This window comes from Triturus cristatus, chromosome 3_2, assembly GCF_964204655.1.
Source record: "Triturus cristatus chromosome 3_2, aTriCri1.1, whole genome shotgun sequence".
Classification (NCBI taxonomy): Eukaryota; Metazoa; Chordata; class Amphibia; order Caudata; family Salamandridae; genus Triturus; species Triturus cristatus.
This window is the reverse complement of record NC_140584.1, coordinates 618515554-618535440: the sequence shown is the minus strand read 5'-3', so window position 1 is coordinate 618535440 and position 19887 is coordinate 618515554. Positions and strand designations below refer to the sequence as shown.

The window sequence follows — 19887 nt, the reverse complement described above, 5'->3', positions numbered from 1 at the left end:
TTCGACTACTAGCGGCCGGCCCTGGTGGTTGTAGGCCCGTGTTTGTAACCCTTTTTATGCACAATAAAATCTTTTCAAAAAAAAAAAAAAAATTATCTAAATCATCAGCAGTCACCATGGAGGATGAACTATTGTAGTTCTCTTTGATCTAAACTTTCATTTACTTTGAAATAACATACTACGATCGACGATGCAACTTACGTCCAGTATGTTTTCACTTTCTACTATTTTTTTGTAAATGCTTTCTTTAAAGAGACACTCTGGACATTAGGACTCTATGGTCCAGTTGAAGGCTGAGTGCCGAAACGCGTTGACCGTCCTTTTGTGCGTGTTCCTGATGTTTACTTGCTGAATAAACACTTACTGAGTGTTAAAAAACAAACAAAAAAAAAATGTGATTTTCACTGCCTTGGGGCTCCGGAACAAGCTTACGTCTCTCCAGCATCCGTTTTGGATCTATCCATCTGACACCGTCCATCAGTTCTTCATTTTTCTGTCTGTCACATAGTGTATGTATGGCTGTATGATCATTGTATGTGATCGGTGACTGTGTGACATCTGTGTCTGTATGTGTGAATGAAAGAGTGGCTACATGTTGTGCGCTATATACAAGTCATATATATTGGCTTCATCAATGCTTTTAGGGTCTGTCTTGATAGTGAAGGTATCTGCGAAACTACCGGTACTAGTACTCTAATACTTTGAATATATACATAGAGTGAGATTTGGCTCCGCCCAGATTCTTATCTTTTGCTCTCATCTCATGCGTCAGTCAGCATCCTATGGATTGTTTATATTGTAGTTCACGAGGTCTAATCTTACAACTGAACAGTACATTGAATCATCAAACATTAAATGCTTTATCTCATAGTTGCATTATATAGAGAACGTAATCGATTTTTTTTTTCTTAGTTTTTTCACTGTAGCAGTTTTTCTAAGATGTTTTAGTTAGGATTCAAAATGCCAGGCCGACGTATTGGCTTCGGCAATGCTTGCTTGAAACGGAGTTCCACCCCAGTATCTGTGACGTCACCATGCCCCTGTGTGCTTAAGCCAGTCACTTCAAAGCCGGGGGCGCTTTCTGTATTTGATCACATGCTACCACCAGTCAGGCCCCTTTCTCATTGTCTTCACGCTGAGTGAATAACCCACGTGTGATTAACAAAAGTAGTACCACAGGGGGCCTCACTTTACCCACATTGCCTCCGCCCCAACACCAAAAGAAAGGATGCGCAGGCATTTTGAACAATAATTGAGAAGGAACATTCGCACCTAAACTCAAGACATTAGATTACACAGTTGGTGCATTTACGACTATCCACAATAAGCAGACACACAGGCAGACACAATGACAGACACTCAGAGAGTCAGACACACACTCATACACAGATACAGACTCGCATCTAGACACGCAGACACACAAGCAGACACATTTACAGACACTCAGAGAGGCAGACACATGCACCACGCATACACCCAAACACACTTACACACTCGCACCTAGACACACAGACACACGTACAGACACATACGGCTCTAGTCACCTGACCTGGGTAAAAGGGCTGCACGTGCTCTTCTCCTGGGAAAAGAGGCTGGACTCACTCTGAGAGCCCTGGTAATAGTAAACAAACAATATGTGTTGTTGCTGAGGACTCCCTGCTCTGTTCTGCTTGTCTTGAGGAATGTGCTTCCTTGAGATAAGCACAAGTTTTATGGGGTCCCTTTGCTCCACCGAAGAATTCCTTGTCTTTGCTTTTGAAGTGTAGTGGGGGGCGGGGGGGTTTATGACCCCTCTATCCCTTTGCTTAGCAAACTTTTTGCAGACGTGAGCTGCATCTGGTGTCGCGTTAGAAGTTCTAGAGCCCAGATATTTACTGTTTGCGATAAACAAACAAGCATTTGCAATGCAATAGGTCTCGAATTTATACGAGTTTGACCTATTGGCATTGTAAATGACAATGCTTTTTATTTAAGTTTGGTTTTTTTAAAACATAAATAAAAGGCACTGTCATTTACAATGCCAATAGCTCAAACTCGTATAAATGCGAGACCTATTGCATTGCAAATGCTTGTTTTAGGATGCTGATGGGATAATCCCTTCTCAAAAGCTTGGGTTCCAAATCTTTTGCCTGTTTTTTATAATCCTCCAATTGACTACAGTTACGTTTTACACTTAGAAATTGGCTGTAGGGTAAATTGTCTCTCAAGGGACGAGGGTGGAAGCTGTTATAAGACAGTTTACTGTTTCTTGCTGTCGGTTTGTAGTACGTTTTCGTCTGTAATGTATTGTTCTCTGTAAAGATGGTGACATCCAAGAAGTCCAATCTCTTGTTGTCAGATGTACAGGTGAATTTCAAACAGTTGTCTCTTGTATTGATCCGTGTGAGGAAATCCTGTAGGGCGTCTTGAGTGTCTTCCCATATCATAATGACATAGTCTATGTAGCGACGCCAAAGTTTCATCTTCGTGATGAAGGGGTTGATTTGATTGTGTATGTGTTGCTGTTCGAAGTTGCTGACATACAATCCGGCCACACTCGGCGCGAATGTACTGTTCATTGAAGTGCCATGGCATTGTCCGAAAAGTGTGCCCTCATATTCAAAATAATTTTCCGTGAGGGCCAGTCTGCAACACTCAAGGACAAAGTGTCTGGGTGTCCTATAGTTCCAAACTTCAGAGAAGAGAATCTCTTCCAGGGTCTCCAGGGTCTTCTGTTGTGGGAGACTCGTATAGAGACTCTCCACATCAAGTCCAACTAAGAGCATAGTGGTTTCATCATAAAATTGTCCATTAAGTAGGTTTAGAAGGTCTCGTGTGTCCTTGAGGTAAGTGGAAGTCTTCTGCACTAGGGGTTTCAGGAACTGATCAGCGAATTGGGACAGGGGTTCCAAAACCGAACCAAAGGTCATGTGAAAGGCATGTGGAGTTACCTAGAAGTTATCCACGCCTTACCACCCCCAGACTTATAGGTTGGTTGAAAGGTTCAAATGAACCCTGAAAGGCAAGATGATGGGTCTCTCAGAACCCATGAGGCGTACTTGGGACATCCTCTTGCCATGCCTTCTGTTTGCTTACAGGGAGGTACCGCAGAAAGGGGTTGGCTTCAGCCCTTTGAACTTCTGTATGGGCACCCTGTGAGAGGAACTCACAGTTTGGTGAAGGAGGGCTGGGAGCAAGCTCCCAAGAAGTCACCCCAGGATGAATTCAGTTACATTCTGGCCTTCGGAAACCAGTCAGCCCGCTTCCGGAAACTCACCCAGGAGATTATGGAAGCTATCTAGGAGGATATGAAACATTGGTATGACCAGAATCTCACTCTGGTTGAGTTTCAGCCTGGTCGAAATGTGTGAGTGATCGTGCCAATAAAGCCTTGTAAGACCGCTGGTATGGCCCGTTTGAGGTAAAGGAGCACAAGAGTGACATCACCTACCTGGTGGACTAGCAGACTCCTACTAAGCCCTTAAGGGTCCTACACATGAACTGCCTCAAACCACATTTTGAGAGATCTGAGTTGACCATGTTCCTTGGTTACGGATGATGGGGTGGAAGAGAAGAGTAAACCTCTCCCCAACCTCCTGTCTTCCAAAGAGCAGGATGGGTAAGTGGAGGGTGTGATCCTCTCCCCGACACTGACCCCCAAACAGCAGACAGACTGCCACCAGGTACTGGGACAGTTTGCTCTGCTGTTTTCACTCACCCCAGGAGTCACCCATTAGTGCACTCATGACATTGACAATGGGTATAGCCTTCCTGTTTAGCTCAAAACTTACAGGTTGTCTGAAAGAGTGAGGAACAGCATCAAAGAGGGCCTCTAAGATGCTGGAGTTAGGGGTCATTGAACCCGCCAAGAGCCCTTGATCCAGTCCAGTGGTTCTGGTCCCCCAGGCTGATCCACCCGGTGTCACATCTGAACTTCAGTTCTGGGTGGGCTATCGCTGGATCAATGTGGTCACTAAGACTGGCGCACACCCCATCCGCTGAGCTAATTAGCTCATTGATCAGCTTGGAGCTGTCAAGTTCCTCAGCACGTTAGATTTAACATCTAGGTACTGGCAGATTGCCTTGACTGAGGGGGAACAAGAGAGGTCAGAGTTCTCAATGCCAGGAGAGCACTTCCAGTTCCATGTCATGTCTTTTCGGTTGAAGAACGCCCTTGCCACCTGCCAGAGGTTCGTCAACCATGTCCTGGCTGGGTTGGAGAACTTTACTGCCACCTACCTGGACAACATTGCAATCTTCAGCTGCAGTTAGAAGGACAATTTGCACCTCCTGGGGAAATTCTTGATTGTGCTGCAGAGTGCAGGCCTCACTATCAAGGCCAGGAAGTGCCATATAGGACAGGGGTCTGTAGTTTACTTGGGACACCAAGTAGAGGGTGGCAAGGTTCAGCCCCTACAACCAAATATTGATACTGTTCTGACTTGGGCACCCCCCAAGACCCAGGCAGAGGTGAAACCCATCTTAGGTCTCACTGGTTACTACATGTGATTTGTCAAGAGATACAGCACCTGGTTGCCCCCTTGACAGAGCTGACTTCCAAGAATCAGCCATTTCAGGTGATCTGGACAGAGATAGCCAGACTGCGTTTGACACACTGAAGGAAGCCATGTGCACGGCGCCCGTACTCAAGGCTCCTGATTTCTCCAAAGACTTTGTGGTGCAGACTGATGCCTCAGAGCATAGTGTGGGGGCCGTGCTTTCACAGCTAAAGAAGAGGGCCTGGATCAACCTGTAGTCTTCATTAGTAGGAGGTTACTTCCCAGGGAACAGGGTTGGGGCTCAATAGAAAGTGAAGCATTTGCTGTGGTCTAGGCACTGAAGAAGCTAAGACCCTACTTGTTTGGGACTCACTTCCAGTTTCAGACAGACCACAGGCCCCTCAGATGGTTAATGCAGAGAGTGAGATTCTTAAACTGTTGAGGTGGTCCATTTCCCTACAGAACACGCCAAAGCTGATGGTCTTTTCAGGTTTTTCCACCCTAGTGATGAGAACTCCCAAGAGGATGGCTAGTATTTTTTTTTTTAACGAAGTTCTATATAGCGCAAACTTGACCCGAAGGTACCGGGTATCAGAGTGCTTTACACGAGCACCAGTTGCATTACATGAGGACACATTCATTTTTGTTAGGCACGGGGAGATTAAGTGATTTGCCCAAAATCACAGGATGTTGCGCGTCCATGCCGAGACTCGAACCGGTTCCCCAGATTTGAGGTCGACCGCCCTAGCCATTAGGCCAACTCCTCTCCCCAAGTTCTCCCCACTTTCTTCTGGAGGGGACACATGTTGGACCTGGCATCTCTTGGCGTGGTTTCTCTTGTCTTTTTTGCTTTTGACTGTGAGTTGAACTTCGTTTTTGCTGGTTTTAGGACTCTGGGCACTTTACCAGTGCTCACCAGTGCTAAAGTGCATGGGCTCAGTCTCTAAAATGAGATGGCATTTGGTTTCTCCATGATTGGCATATTTGAATTACTAGTAAGTCCCTAGCACAGTGCACTGTATGCGCCCAGGGCCTGTAAATCAAATGCTACTAGTGGGCTGCAGCACTGGTTGTACCACCCACATGATTAGCCCTTCAAACCTGTCTCAGGCCTGCCACTCCAGAGCCTGTGTGTGCAGTTTTAAACTAGCATATTGACCTGGCAAGTTCACCTACTCGCCAGGCCAAACCTTCCTATTTATTGCATGTAAGGCACCCCTGACATAGGCCCTAGGTAGTCCCATGGGCAGGGAGCAATGTATGTAAAAGGTAGGAGACGTGTGTTTAAGTTTTAAATGTCCTGGTAGTGAAAAACTGCTAAATTCATTTTTCACCACAGTAAGGCTTATCTCTCCCATAGGTTAGCATTTGAGCTGCCTTGTAACATTTTACAAGTGTATCTTCCAATTGAGAGCAGATGGAGATTTGGAGTTTGGTGTCTCTAGACTCACAATTTAAGAACACATCTTTTAGTGAACTTGTTTTTTTAATTACAGGTCTGAAAATTCCACTTTTAGAAAATTGGCATTTTCTTACTTTTACCATCATGTGCCTCTGCCTGTCTCTAGAATACACATCTGTTGGATGACATTTGGGCTTTGTGAATTAATTCTAGACAGTCATCCAAAAAGGGAGCTGAGGTGTGCCCTGCATATCCTGATGGTCCATCACCTAGCTGATGGGTCTTCCTGAGCTAGAGTGGTGGGAGGAGTTGACACTTGCACCTGAATAGGGCTGTGCCTGTCCCCACACAAAGAGCTGCATACACCCCTGCAGTATGTCTGGAGCCAGGGCCAGGAAGGGCAGGGTCTTGTGCACTACAAAGGCCTTTCTTCGAAGTCTCCCTACTTCAAAGGCTAAAATTAGTATAAGTACTGGACATCTGACACCACATACTCAGAACACTTGTGGACTGAGGACATTCTGCCAGGAAGAAAAGCTGTTGCATTGCCAAGAGGGACTGCCACTTTGCTGCTTGCTTTGCTGTGTTGGCCTGCTGTCTGCTGCATCTTGCCTGGGAGTGAGAGGACTGGACTTAACTCACTGCATCCTGCTTTCTAAAGTTTCTCCGAGAGCTTGAGTTGAACATGCCTCCTGTTGGAAGTTTCAGGGCCATTAGAAACTTCACCTGCATCTTGCTACTGGCAGCTGGGTCCTCTTCTGTGACTCCTGACCTGCTAAGTGGGCCCTTGGAGGTGATTCTGGTGCTGCAACCAAGAAACCGACGCATCAACTCCAAGCATCCCTTCAGAACCGTCTCATCCCTGTGAAATTGGTGCATGGCTGCTGCCTGCCTTGAAGCAGTGATCCCCGCTCGCTGAGTGCGCAAACCAACAACCGCAACATACAACGCAAGGCCCGACTTTGCTGCAGTGCCTCCGAAGTACCGCCATTGCGTGAGTCTCGAGCACCGCTTCACCGAAGTACATGGCGCACCACTCCGACGCAATGCCTGCGGCCAGGTAGTTCACCATCAATGCCGTGGAATCTACGCACGTGCTGTGACATCGACACAGCATCGACACCGCATTGACTTCAGGACCCGAGGACTTGCACCTGCAACCAACGCATCACCTCCTCTGTGCCCCGCATCGTCCCTGGGCGTTAGCAGCTCAACAACTTTGATACTGTGACACCTCACCTCCTTTGCGCAATGCATCTTCCCTGAGTGCCAAAGTGCGTACGACCTTCATAGCAATAAGGAACAATGCATCACCTGCCTTCGTGATGCCTCACTTTATCTGCGCATCGCACCTTCTTTGACTTTTTGACACATCCGAAGTACTTTACCGGGGTCCACATGACTCATGTAACCTGCCTGTGCTCCATTGCGGTTAGACTGAACTTGTGGATTTGTCCTAGTCAAGTGCGACCAGATAGCCCCAGTTGGAGCTATTGTTTTGTAAGAACTGTGTTTTGATTTAATCTTGAAAAATTCATATCTTGACATGTGTTTGTTGGATTTTTGTTGTTTTGCTCTTGTTTTACTCAGATAAATATTGACTATTTTTCTAAGCTGGTGTGGAGTACTTTTGTGTTGCTTTTACTGTGTTACTGTGTGTATGCACAAATACTTTACACATTGCTTCTTTAGTTTAGCCTGACTGCTCTGAGCCAACCTACCCAAGAGTGAGCACAGGTAAACATAGTGTGTACTACACTTACCCTGACTAGAGTGTGGGTCCCTACTTGGACAGGGTGCAAACCCCTGCCAAGTAGAGACCCTGGGGCAGATTTATGTTAGACTTGCGCCATTTTTACGCTGCCGTTGCGTCACTTTTGTGACGCAGCGGCGACGTAAACCCTGCGCCACGTTGCGCCCTATTTACATCGTGACGCATCTATGGAGATGCGTCACGGTGTAAAGCCCTGCTCCACATTAAACCTGCGGCAGGTTTAATGTATGCAGGGTGGGCGTTCCAGCGGAAAACGCCTCGGAAAAGTGACGCAGTGAAATCTACAAGATTTCACTCAGTCACTTTTCCGACGCTGCTGCGTCAAAACCTTGCGCCTGCTTGAAGCAGGCGTAAGGCATGACGCAGCATGTAAGGTTTGGGCAGCCCCTAAACATTGCTGGAGTTACGTCGTGCTTGCGACACGACTCCAGCAATGCGCCGCCCTTACGCCATCAGATGCGTCACGCATCTGTTTATCCTTGCGCCACGATGCGCTGCATTGTAAATGCGGCGCATCTGTGGTGGCGCAAGGGTAAACTTGCATGATGCATCTTTCCTGGCGCATCCCTGCTGATTTGCAGGGATGCGCCAGGAAACATAAATCTGCCCCCCTATTTCTAACTTGATGGAGCTATAGTCCACATCCTCAAGCTCTCTGAGAGTCAAGTATCCAGTGCATCCTTAGCCACCATCATAATGTTGGGCCTATGATTTGTCAGTCATTCTCCACTAGTGGCCAGTAAAATGCAAGAAAGCTTTCAAACATAAACCTTTAGCAATAGGGCAGGGCCCATAGTAGATGGGGGTAGGGTTAGTAGGCGGATGGACTAATTGGAGAAGGAAAGGAGAGCACTGCAGGAGTACTTAGTATAAGAGGGCTAGGATGTTTCGGTTTAAGCAACTGGCGAGCTTACCCATGCTCCTCCCCACCCTGTCTCGTCACCTACATCTGTCTCCCTTTACTTAACTCTCACCTAACCACCCTCTTACCTTCCACCTTGACCCCAGCCATCATACAGGAATTGAGACTCTCGCCCCAAATCATCATCTCCAGATCTTCTTGCTGTGCAGTCTGATTTCTCTTATTCAGTCCTTGCTGCTTGTCCCCAGATGCTGGACCTCAAAGATGAATTGATGGCACACTCTCTGCCAAGCAGTCTGACGACCCGCCTTTCCATCGCTTCTGGACGGCTTTTCCGCAGGTATGTACTTAGTAGGATTGGAGAAACATCGATTGAAGATCAGAAAAGATAGCTGGTAGACCTAAGTTCAGTGATGACTGCAAAGGAGACCACGGTAGGTTTAACGGGGAGCATTTGTAAGGCCAGTGAGAGTGTCATGTTGGCACGGTGGGCTCATTCGCATCATGAGAGATATGAAGGGAACTGACTGCTGGAAGTAGTTTTAATTCGGCTGATGATTTAAAACATCCACAGATTGAAATGCGGATGCTCAGAACTAAAGCACAGCCTAGAGCAGAAAATATTTAGATTATGATATTGTTTTTTTCTTTTTAAAGATCCGTCACTTTGTGTGCCAGAAACCTAGGCATGTTTTCCTTTGTGTGCCAGAAACCTAGGCATGTTTTCCTTTCAGTGCAAAGAGAAATGTAGGGACTGTAACAGAATTTATTTGAACAAATTGTAGCTCTCTGGGGGAGCATTACGTTGTTGGACAGTGGTACATATAACTGGGGATTTCTCCAGCAAGACAAAGAGGCGCCACATATTCCCGTTGCTCTCTGGTTTCTGCCTGGTGTGGCCTGTGTCTAGTAGTTTAATGTTGACCTCTGGGTGTGATCACTGTCCCTAGCTTTTCTTCTTGCTCATCCCTTGATAATTGTTCTCCAGTGTTCTCGATCTCTGTTTTTTGACTCCTGTTTTATTTGATCTCTGGTTGTTGCATTCCAGTTTTGTGACCCAAAGGTGTTTGCTTCTGGGGTCGTTGATCTCAGATTGCTCCATCTCAGGTTTCCCCTAGTTGTAGAACCAAGTGTAGAATAACCGAAGTTTGCTTATTTATTCTAAATTGTTTTCCCCAATACTTGTAGTTCCTCGTTGTCCCCTGCTTCTGTTTCCCTTGGTTTGTACCCTCTTTCCACATTGATTTGTCCCCTGTTGATGCTGGTCATTGTTGCTTTATCTTGTTCCTTTTGATTCCTGACTGGTATTCCGCTATGGTTCAACCCTGGTTGCTGCCTCCATTCCACTTGATGTTTTGTTGTTTTTCGTTGTACTTGGTGACCTGTGATGTTTGCTCTTTGTTCCTGTTGAACTCTTGTGAATGGCACGGTTTTCATAATCTTCTGCTCTGCTGCCTCTTGTTCATATCCTGTTTGATTTCTCTTGGGCATTGCTCATGGCAGCGTATCAGATCTGTCGGTCCCCAGTATGGAGCTGGTGCGGTTGGTGCAGGTTCACTCCACTCCTTGGGAACAGAAAAAAAAGATCCTTGAGAAGCTGCACTCGGACAATGAGAGGTAAGAATGTGGATCTTTGTAAGAGCAGCACCCATTTGCTATAGAATAATAATAATGATGATAATCCATTCCATTCCATTCCAGCAAACTTTATTTCGGTCAACATAGACCATAAAAAGTACAAGATAAAAAACGGTTTGCACGGATAAAAACACATCATAGAAAAATACAACTAAAACACACATATGGAGATTGTAAATTTGGCAACATTAAAATACATCAAAATAAGCAAAGGGTGGGAGGATCGAGGGGTCCAGGCCTTCACCCCAGCCTCACCCAGCAGCCCTGTCAACTGCCCTGTATAAAGCCATTAGGGCCATAAACACTACATATACAATCTTGTCAGTACATATTTACAATTCATCGCTATTCTTAATTGTTAAAACATGGAAAAAAAATTAAAAAAGATAAAAAAGTTAAAAAGAAGTGAGGCTCCGTGCACTATGGGCTTTTTATCACTGTGGTGTCATGTTTACCCACCTCCTACGGGTGTGCCACAATGAATTAAGAAAGCGGGATACAGCAATGGGTGGGTGGGAGTCATATTTCAGGACTCTAAATGCTGTCACACAGTGCATAAACCCTAAGTTCCGACAGAGTGTGATGAGCCAGTTCTGTCTGGGTGGCTTATAGCCAGGGAAAAAAAAGAAGACATGGCGCTCTGACTCATCCCGACAGTTGCAAGCTAGGCACCCCGGGGGTTGTGGCTTTTGACCATTTGTTGGTAAAAGCACGAAGCGGCAAGGACCCTAGTCTGAACTGAATATATAGTTATCTTCCAGAGGAGGGTTGAATATCATCCAGAAAGGACTCAGTCCGATACTCGTCTTTAATCCTTAGGAAGTCAGCTGTCAAGTGTCCTAAGGCCGAGTCCCCCTGGACATCTGCTAATTTGAGCAACCTCTACGCTTTGAGTAGTTCTGAGCATGATGCTGTCGGACACAATTCTTCAGGGTTGCTCCATAAGTTAAGTTTACCCAATCTGCAACATAGGTCCTTAACGTACATAAGCCAAGGTATTTTGTCCAGACCCGGGAGACTCAATAACTCCTTTAGCTCTGTCTGGTAGACTGCTAGCTCCGGGGTCACCCACAGTCTGCGCCAAAATGTTAGTGGCCTAAGTCCAATCTCATCTGCTATCGGTCTGATTCCTAGATCCATACGTAGGGAGATAAGGGGGGTGCTGATCGGAAGGCCTAGCATTTGCCTCATAAAGTTGTTCTCTGTTTTGGTCAGTCTATCGGAGGGACGATGATAATCGTATCAGATCAAATATGGGTTAAATTACAGTGACCAGGGTGAGATGGGGTAGGATGCCAAGAAATGTAACATGATGGCGAATTTTTTTTTTCTCACAAGAATATCTATGTTTGTTTTTAGGAAACAGAACTATCTCTCTATGGCGCTCAGGCGCCTGCAGCTCCTGGAGGCCCAGGTGAGTCTCTCTATATTTCCTCATAATGTTAGGCTTCAGCTGCAGCGGTGTGGTGCCAGCTGTACTGGGGATGCTCAGGAGGCTGCAATAAAGGTTGAACAGAACAAAAAGCAAGGGCTCGAATGCATGAATCGCCACTGATAAATGCTCTGGGCTGAATGCTAATCCATCCCTTTTATTAGATCCTCTATGCTGTTAAAGACAGGTTCCAGATATATGCTTAACAATCCTGACACTGACCTGTAGGTGACAGCCCAGAGAGAACTTCCAGCCGAGGTCCCCTCTAAAAAGGAACGCAAGCAACCCCAAGACTTGTTTTGGTCTTGTGGAAAATCATCTGTGAGATTAATTAAAATATTCAACCAATCACTTTTTTGGGGGTAGTGGGGGTTTCACAACTAAATTTGAAGGCAGAGAGAACTCTGATCCTTAAGTGGAGTCATGGGAGGGTCTTAGGATGGTTCCTAGGAGAAGGAAAGGTTGGGGTAAGGTAAAGGGACGTTGAGGACACTGAACCTTATGCAGTGTCATAGGTGTGCTGTGGCAGAGGTGATTGCAGAGTAAGACATGGAGGACATTGATTTATAGGTTTAAGTGTGGTTCCATGGCAGCCAGTGTTTTTACAGCAGTTCATTGGGGTCCTGAGGTGGAGGAGAGGGGTAAAGTGAGGTTAGATGCAGAGAATACATAGAGAGCACTGTACTGGTGCAAGGTGTCAGTGTTTCAGGCCTGAATGCAACAAGACAGTGGAGGTAGAAGGTATGGCAAACAACAATCCTATGGGATTGTGACCTGGTTCTGGAGCACGAGGATATAATGAAGGAGAGAAAGTGGAGTACAGGACAATAGGCCTCATTAACAAAAGGATTTTAATGTCATGAAGCCTGCATAGGAAGCTGGCTCTTTACATAATATACCAAAAAGAGTTATACTATGCAAAGAGTCCAGGTATCCCTTATAAGTGGTCAGGGGCTTACTCTAGCAATCCCAAAGTGATATCTTAGGGAGTAGTGTGTTCGAGCAGCCTTAAGCTTATCAGGGAGGAGTGTTAGACATCTGATGCATGCACACAGTCATTAAAGATACACACGAATCAACAGGGAGATCCACACCCATTTATAAAATAGCATGTATGTTTATATATATATTGAGACATTTCAAAATAGAAATATTTACAGTCCAGACAGTGCAATTTCTGGAGCGGTAATGTTATCTTAAGGAGGAAAGACATATATTGTATACAGGTAATTTACAGCGACTTACAATCTTCCGGACTTAAGGTGAGTATGGGGCAGGGTCCAAGGTAGCACCAACAGGTCACCTCGGGCAGCACTGGGGCAGCTGGGTGCTGATGTGCAATACAGGGTCTGGTGCCCTGTTGAAGTTAATGGGGATCGGTCTGGTCAAAAAGAGGCTGAAAGCTCGGACTGGGGGACCAGTCTGGCTGAACCAACAAGGGGGTCAGGTCTCATGATGCTCAGGGAAGTGGCGACACCTTTGGTCCTCTTCTCCTCAGGGCAGCCAGGTACATAGGTGTCCCAAAGCATCAGGTTTCATTCACCAGAGACGCTCATGGTAGTGGGGACCTGTACAATGAGGCTGCAGGCGAAATGGGGAAGTCCACAGTTGGCAAACCCAAGGTGGGCTATGAATCTGGAGGGTCTGGGCACCACGCTGGCACTGTTGGCCCACTTCATCTCAGGCTACGGGGCACAGGTGCGGTTGTGCTTTCTGGTGTCAGGTTTTTGGCAGTCTGGAGTCCCTGCAGCTCTTCTTGGGTGCCTCCAGGCTGCAGGGGATCAGCTCTGCTACTCCACAGGAGTTACTGGATCTCGGGTGAAGGCTGGTAGTCCTCCCAAGCTTTTGGAGGCACAGGCAGCTGCAGGACCAGTCGTCTGTGGTGCAGTTGTTGAGGGCTTCAAACAATTGACGGTACCCCCCTATATATGATTCGGAGGTCTGGGAGTAAGGGGGAAAACAAACTATACTAAATTGCAAGGAAACTACCACTAGACCTAAATTCCTTTTCCATAGTGAATGGAAAAGCAGTTGTTGAGGGCAGCAGCGTTGGTGCCAAGTCAGTTGCTGGTCTTCTGTTCTTGCTTTTGCGACTCTTCCGTGTCCACCTTTCAGGTCGGCAGGATCTGATTCCCTGGTACAAGGGGTCCCCTAAATACAGATTTAGGGGTGTTAGAGGAGTGTAAGGCAGTGACCAATGGGCTACTTACCCCTGGGTTCACTATGTCCCCTTTATGACCACTTCCTGTGAAAAGTGGGCATAACCTTGTCCCAGAGTTCCTAATTCTGCCATTACAAAGACATCAGACTTTTAAATATTGTGTCCACATCAGGTAGCCCACCTTATTGGTGGAACCAGTCTGAGGGTGAACATGCTTTTCTGACTACTAATTTTCCTGCCTGTCCAGGAGCCAAATGGGCCCTGGTCGGTGGGCATAACCACTGAGGGAAGCCAGATATGCATACCAAAGATGGAGGGCTCTTTGAAGCTCCCTGCCTTGGAATGCTAAATTACAGGTCTTCCTGCTTTATGGGGGGTAAAACACCCTCTACCTGAGGAGCCTTTGTTCCTAACCTGAGAGCGTGGACTCTGGACCTGTGTGTGGTAGCAGGTTGGTCAGGACCAGGCAATCAGCTCATTATTAGGTGGTAGGTTTTTCAGATGGCACCGCTAAGGTGCCCTCTGAATGCATGTATTAATAAATCCATCACTGGAATCACTGTGGGTTTATTAATACAAGATTTTTGAAACCAAACATCTTTGGATTCAGTGAAGCCATCATGTATCTAGGGAACTCATTTTACACCAGTGTCCAGCACATGTATTTAAAACAGCTTTGCTGATCACTTGCACTGGCAGTAATTTGGCTGGCAAGCACAGGGGCATATCTGCTCATTCAGATAGGTCCACACTTGTAATATAGTCCATCCTGCCTTAGAGCTGTAAGACTCACTGTAGGGGTGACTTATTTATATTGCATGCTTTGTTGTAAGCGTGGCACATAGAGACTTGTGCCATGTCATATTTTCACTTTTGTCTGCATCTAGACATGCAGCCTGTATTAGCAGTCTGCATGTGTTAGGTGAGGGGTCCCTTAGGGTGGCACAATACATGCTGCAGCCCCTGTGATCCCTCTTTAGTACCCTTGCCCTAGGTACCTGGTGTACCATTTAATAGATACTTACAGAGGTGCTAAATGTTTTGCCAAATGGGGGAACAATTGTACATTTTTAGGGAAAGAGATGTGGCACTGGGGACCTGGATAGCAGGAACCCAGTGCACTTTCTGTCTAATCTGCATCGAGTACCAGGCAAAAGGGGGGGGTGACCATGTCAAAAAGGGCAACTCTCAAAATGAAAGGTTTGAGACCACAGAATACCTTTTTGCTATGTCTAGTATTCCTTTTACTAGTTATAAAAGTCTTGCCGACACTTATAAAGGTTTTTCTGACGCTTTATTAATTGCAAATCGGAGAACAAATGAAAGGGAAGTTGCATTGGAATGTATCAGTGCTTGGCGACCGCAAATGTTTTCACAAAGCATTGATCACATATCAACACCTCAAAGTTGGTGGTATCTGATATGCAAATCATGGGATAGCGTACCCTTCAAAAATCCTGATGGGTAGCCTCGGAAGACGGGGTCAGTGGTCCCAATCAGGCAGTGGCCCACATCCTTGTTGCATAAACCTTAATTCCCAGAGAGCCACTGATTGTTCCCATGAGTCCTCGCAAGTGGGGCAAACATTTTCTTTAAAGCAGAAACTGCCCCTTTAATTGACATGGGCTGCTTTTTTTTTTTAAATGCCCCTTTGGGAAAGCAAATGTAAGACTTGCCTGTGTAATTTGCATCCAACTTTCCTGTACGTATATCAGTCCCAAAGATACCTGATGAAAGCCAGAGTGATTTTGGGGATCAGTGACAAGATATATTGTTGGTTGTGGACTGGGTGGAGAGAAGGGGAGGAAGGTACAGTGAGGATGAAAAATATGAAGAACACTGAGCCTTCGGGGCGCAGGTGCAGGATACTTGTTATTGGGTGTCTGATTCTCTCTTCTTTGTAATTTCTTCCCTTTCAGTCCCATAGCATTGGTCGGTATCAGCGCATCGGTAACTGGGAACGTCTGTTTACAAGGCTAATGGTAAGTGACACATTTGTATATGGATAAGCAGATATGCATGTGTGTGAGAATGTTTCTTATTTGCATGAATGTGCATTTACATCCAAGAAACACTTTCAATGTGTTTAGAAGCCAGGGAGCTTATTTACAAGCCCATTGCACCATCGGTAGGTCACTTTTTTTGACGCACCGGTGGCACAATGGATTTGCCCATATTTACAAGGCCACGTAAAGTGACCCTGCGTGACTTTACATGGCCTTGTAAATATGGGCCCCTTTCACACATTACTCTGCATGACAGGGCTGTTTACTGGGTGCTGCTGTGGGTGTTCCCACGCAACTTTCATGGAACTTGATGCATTCCCAGATTTACAACATTTTGTAAAACTGGGAATGCGTCAGAATCCTACACCTCCCCAGGGGAGGCGTAGGAATGGTGCAACAAGGAGAAATACTTTTATTTCTCCTAGTTTTTGCCACTTTCTATGCGTGTTGCATTCTCCAGCACGCATAGAAAGAGGCAAATGCCATTAATGATTGTTTTTGTGCAGAAAGGTGTCCCTTCCCCACAATCATCCCTGCAGTGCAGGCACCCTTGCAAAATAACACCAGGGTGCCTGCAATGGCGCATGGCAGCCAATTGTGCGACAGCGCTTGGAAATCACAGGGATGCATCAGATTGTTGTTCACACGACGCTTCCCTGTGCTTTGAAAATGACGCAGCATGGTGCAGCTAAATGTCTTGCCCCGCTGTGTCATTTACTTGTAGATGAGGCCCCAGGTTTGTGAAACGTGATCAGAGCCAATAAGGCCCAGGCAAGCAAGGTTTTCATCTTGTCTTTTTCCCGAATGTTCATCCTTCTTAGTTTCAGAGATTAGTGTAAACTAATCAGTTATCGAACTGCTGCCAGGAAAGCACAATGTGCTGACGACTGTGGCTACAAAGTGGGACTAGTTATTAATAGACCTGCACAGGCTGATCAGAAACTAAAATGATACAATGGTCTCAAATACTCGTGATCTAAGCCCGACACTTCACCCTACAACTTGTAGTCCGGAAGAAACAATGCAGATGTTCCCTCGCAACTTTCGAAGACAGGGTTCACAGCTTTGTGTAGAAAGGCCCAGTTTGCATCCGAGGGGTGATTGCACTGGCTAGGCACTAGATTCAATTCTGTTTCCTGGTCAAGAGGTATGTAGATCGAAGGACATGTGGGACTTCTCCATGTTTTGCATATCACCAAGGACATCTCCCCAGCAGAATATCAGGTGATTAGGTTAAGGGTCAGATAAAAGGTTTCTGCAGTGTCTGGGCAGGATGGGGTAAGGCCACTAGGAGGAGGGACAAGCAGGAGAACATTCCTTCATTTGTTTAGTTGTTGTTTCTGGTGTAGGCAGCACAGAGGAAGGTGATGGCTCCTCTGAACCAAGGCTGGCAGAAATATCAGACAAATCCGCTTGCACTACACATGCTTTGGACAGTTGCTAGTTACTTCTTTTCTGAAAGTTAAAACATTTATGAGATTAGTCATATGTTGCAACTAGGTCATTAGTAATTTCTGATGTTCTATTGCTAAGCAGTGTCTTCCTAGGATTGCAAAACATCACTCTTTCGTGACTGCTAATGCTAGTCTATTAAATCTCCAGATGGCATTTTGGGAAGCTGTGTCTTCGTGCAGTTGCGCATTGTAAGGAAACCGGGCTACTAGTTGTGCTGGATGTGAGGCCTGCTCAAGTAATTTGCCCACAAGTACCCTCTCTGGGAACCAAGCACCTCATTGTAGCGCTTTACTCTTTCAGGGTAGCGAAGCAGAGCAGTCCAAGGCCTACTCAGGGGAGGTGGTGTGGGCTTGTAATCACTATTCACAGACACACAACAATATCACTCAGTAAATGATTGTCCTGTCTGTGCTTTCTCTTTGAGAAAGGAAAAGTACATTCATTACACACACACTACTCAATACTATGCTCTAATTTACAAATATATACATAAGGTATTTGAAAATACCTTAGTGACACTCTGAAATCACATTTGACCCCTAAAGATCACACCCCACCTATACCAGAAAGCACACTACAATACAGATGGGTGTCACTTTAAGTAAAGCAGGCATATTGGCTTTCTCAGTGTTACCACATTAAAATACCAAATACCACATGCTATATTCCACCTCTCTATCACTGACATCAGTAACCATATTTGATCTCTAATAATTAGTAATAATACAGCATTACAGCCTTTTTATGAAAAATCACTGTCAGCAATACATTTACAAATAAAGGACTGTGCTTGAAAGTTAGGCTGAATGCTTGGGGTGTCATAATTTCCTTGACCCTGGAGATGTAGGGTCTCCTTTTATATTCCTTTGGGGGTCTGGGTTCTGTACTCCTGCAGTGGCCACAACTCTTCTTTAAAACAGTTGTGCTTTTGCAATCCTGGAGCCACCACAAGCAAGAGAAGTTTGTGCAACTTCAGCCCCACAGGAGGAGCATGCATAAGAGAGGAGCGTCTCCAGCCGTGGCTTTTCTTTGTTCCGCTGGCCTTCCACAGCTTCTTTTTCCTTTTTGGGATCTTTTGTTGGGGGTGCCCGGCCCCACCTGCGAACTCTGAATTACATTTTCCTTGGGACTGCTCCGGTTGGCTTCCTTCTCTACCGGCACAGGTGCCGGCAACTGGATCCTCCCTGCCCGCTCCATGTGGACCAGGTGTTGTCTTTGCAGTGGCCGCCCGTTCCCCCAAGATAGGGGTAGGAGTATCAGGTGAAAGTTCACCCCCATTGTAGGGTGTACTTGGCGGCGCTCAAGTTGGGTTGTCAAAGGTCAAATATTTTCCCATTCGATATCTTATCTCCTCTTGGGCTGAAATGTTCGATTCTGGGCTCATTTTGCCCCTTGTGGCGAGACTGCCTCTTGGTCCCTAAGGTGGCACACTTTGCAGTGAGATGGTTCCACTATCTTCCAGTGCCAGAATATCTCCTTTTCTTGGTATCTGGTGTTCCTCTCCTCTTGTTTGGGCTCAGAAGTACAGATCTTTTCCCAACTGGTCTTTATGGGGTGTAGGGAAACCGGACTCACTGGTCCTAAAGAGACCCTCTGGGATCAGCTGCAGGCAGAGTTTTTAGTCCATTGGGGCACCAGCGGGCTTTTCCTTCCAGCTGTCCATGGCTGCTGCTGCCGTCCGATTCCAGTGTCCAACTGTGCCTCTCCCTTGTGCAAGAGCATTTAAGTGGTAATGGAAAACGCAGGCCAATCCTAGGCTACAACATGACCCCTCCACCCTGTCCCAAACCTCCTGCACAGCATGCTGGGACAATTCAAGATGGCGCTGTCAAGAGGTCTCTGCTCACATGCCCTGTGGGGGCCTCAGCTCTGCCCCTAGCTGACATCACTGCCAGGGACTTTCCAACCAAATATTCCATGGGGAGCCACCTCCTCTTTTGTATCCAGAGGCCTTTGTTAAGTGGGCCTGGGCTGTCATAACCCTGGTATAGCATGACAGCTAATTAATGCATGAATAATTTTTCCCCACCCCTTCCTCCTCAGAAGCTGAGTGAAGCACTGTTAGTCACTCTTTTTGTGTGAGGAGGCTCCATAGACACTCAGGGCCCGATTCACAGAACTAACTTAAGACAAAATCCTAAACTTACTACCATTTTCGTATTCACAGAAGGTACTTACTCATTTTGGTATTCACAGAAAAAACTTACTCATTTCGGTATTCACAGAAGTTAGGAGTCCTAAGTTTAGGACTCCTAAATGCCTTCTGTGAATACCGAAAGTCTTAAAATTAGGATTTTTCTCAGTTTAGGAGTCCTAAACTTAGGAGTCCTAACTATACTACTACTAAATTGAGAAAAATCCTTATTTTAAGACTTTCGGTATTCACAGAAGGCATTTAGGAGTCCTAAAGTTAGGAGTCCTAACTTTACTACTACTAAATTGAGAAAAATCCTTATTTTAAGACTTTCGGTATTCACAGAAGGCATTTAGGAGTCCTAAAGTTAGGAGTCCTAACTATACTACTACTAAACTGAGAAAAATCCTAATTTTAAGACTTTCGGTAGTCACAGAAGGCATTTAGGAGTCCTAAAGTTAGGACTCCTAACTTCTGTGAATACCGAAATGAGTAAGTGCCTTCTGTGAATACCGAAATGAGTAAGTGCCTTCTGTGAATACCAA

General features: G+C 45.9%; 1 protein-coding gene across 2 annotated transcripts in view; it reads left to right on the top strand.

Annotated features, from left to right (window-relative positions):
• Window positions 1–19887, top strand: part of LOC146857835 (uncharacterized) — a 346446-nt gene that overhangs the window by 163728 nt on the left and 162831 nt on the right. For both annotated transcript variants that reach the window (XM_085648523.1, XM_085648522.1), the window contains exons 4-7: window positions 8765–8856; window positions 10020–10133; window positions 11514–11568; window positions 15667–15729. In XM_085648523.1, the coding sequence (XP_085504649.1) occupies window positions 8765–8856; window positions 10020–10133; window positions 11514–11568; window positions 15667–15729 (324 nt within the window). The remainder of the gene's footprint in view (window positions 1–8764; window positions 8857–10019; window positions 10134–11513; window positions 11569–15666; window positions 15730–19887) is intronic.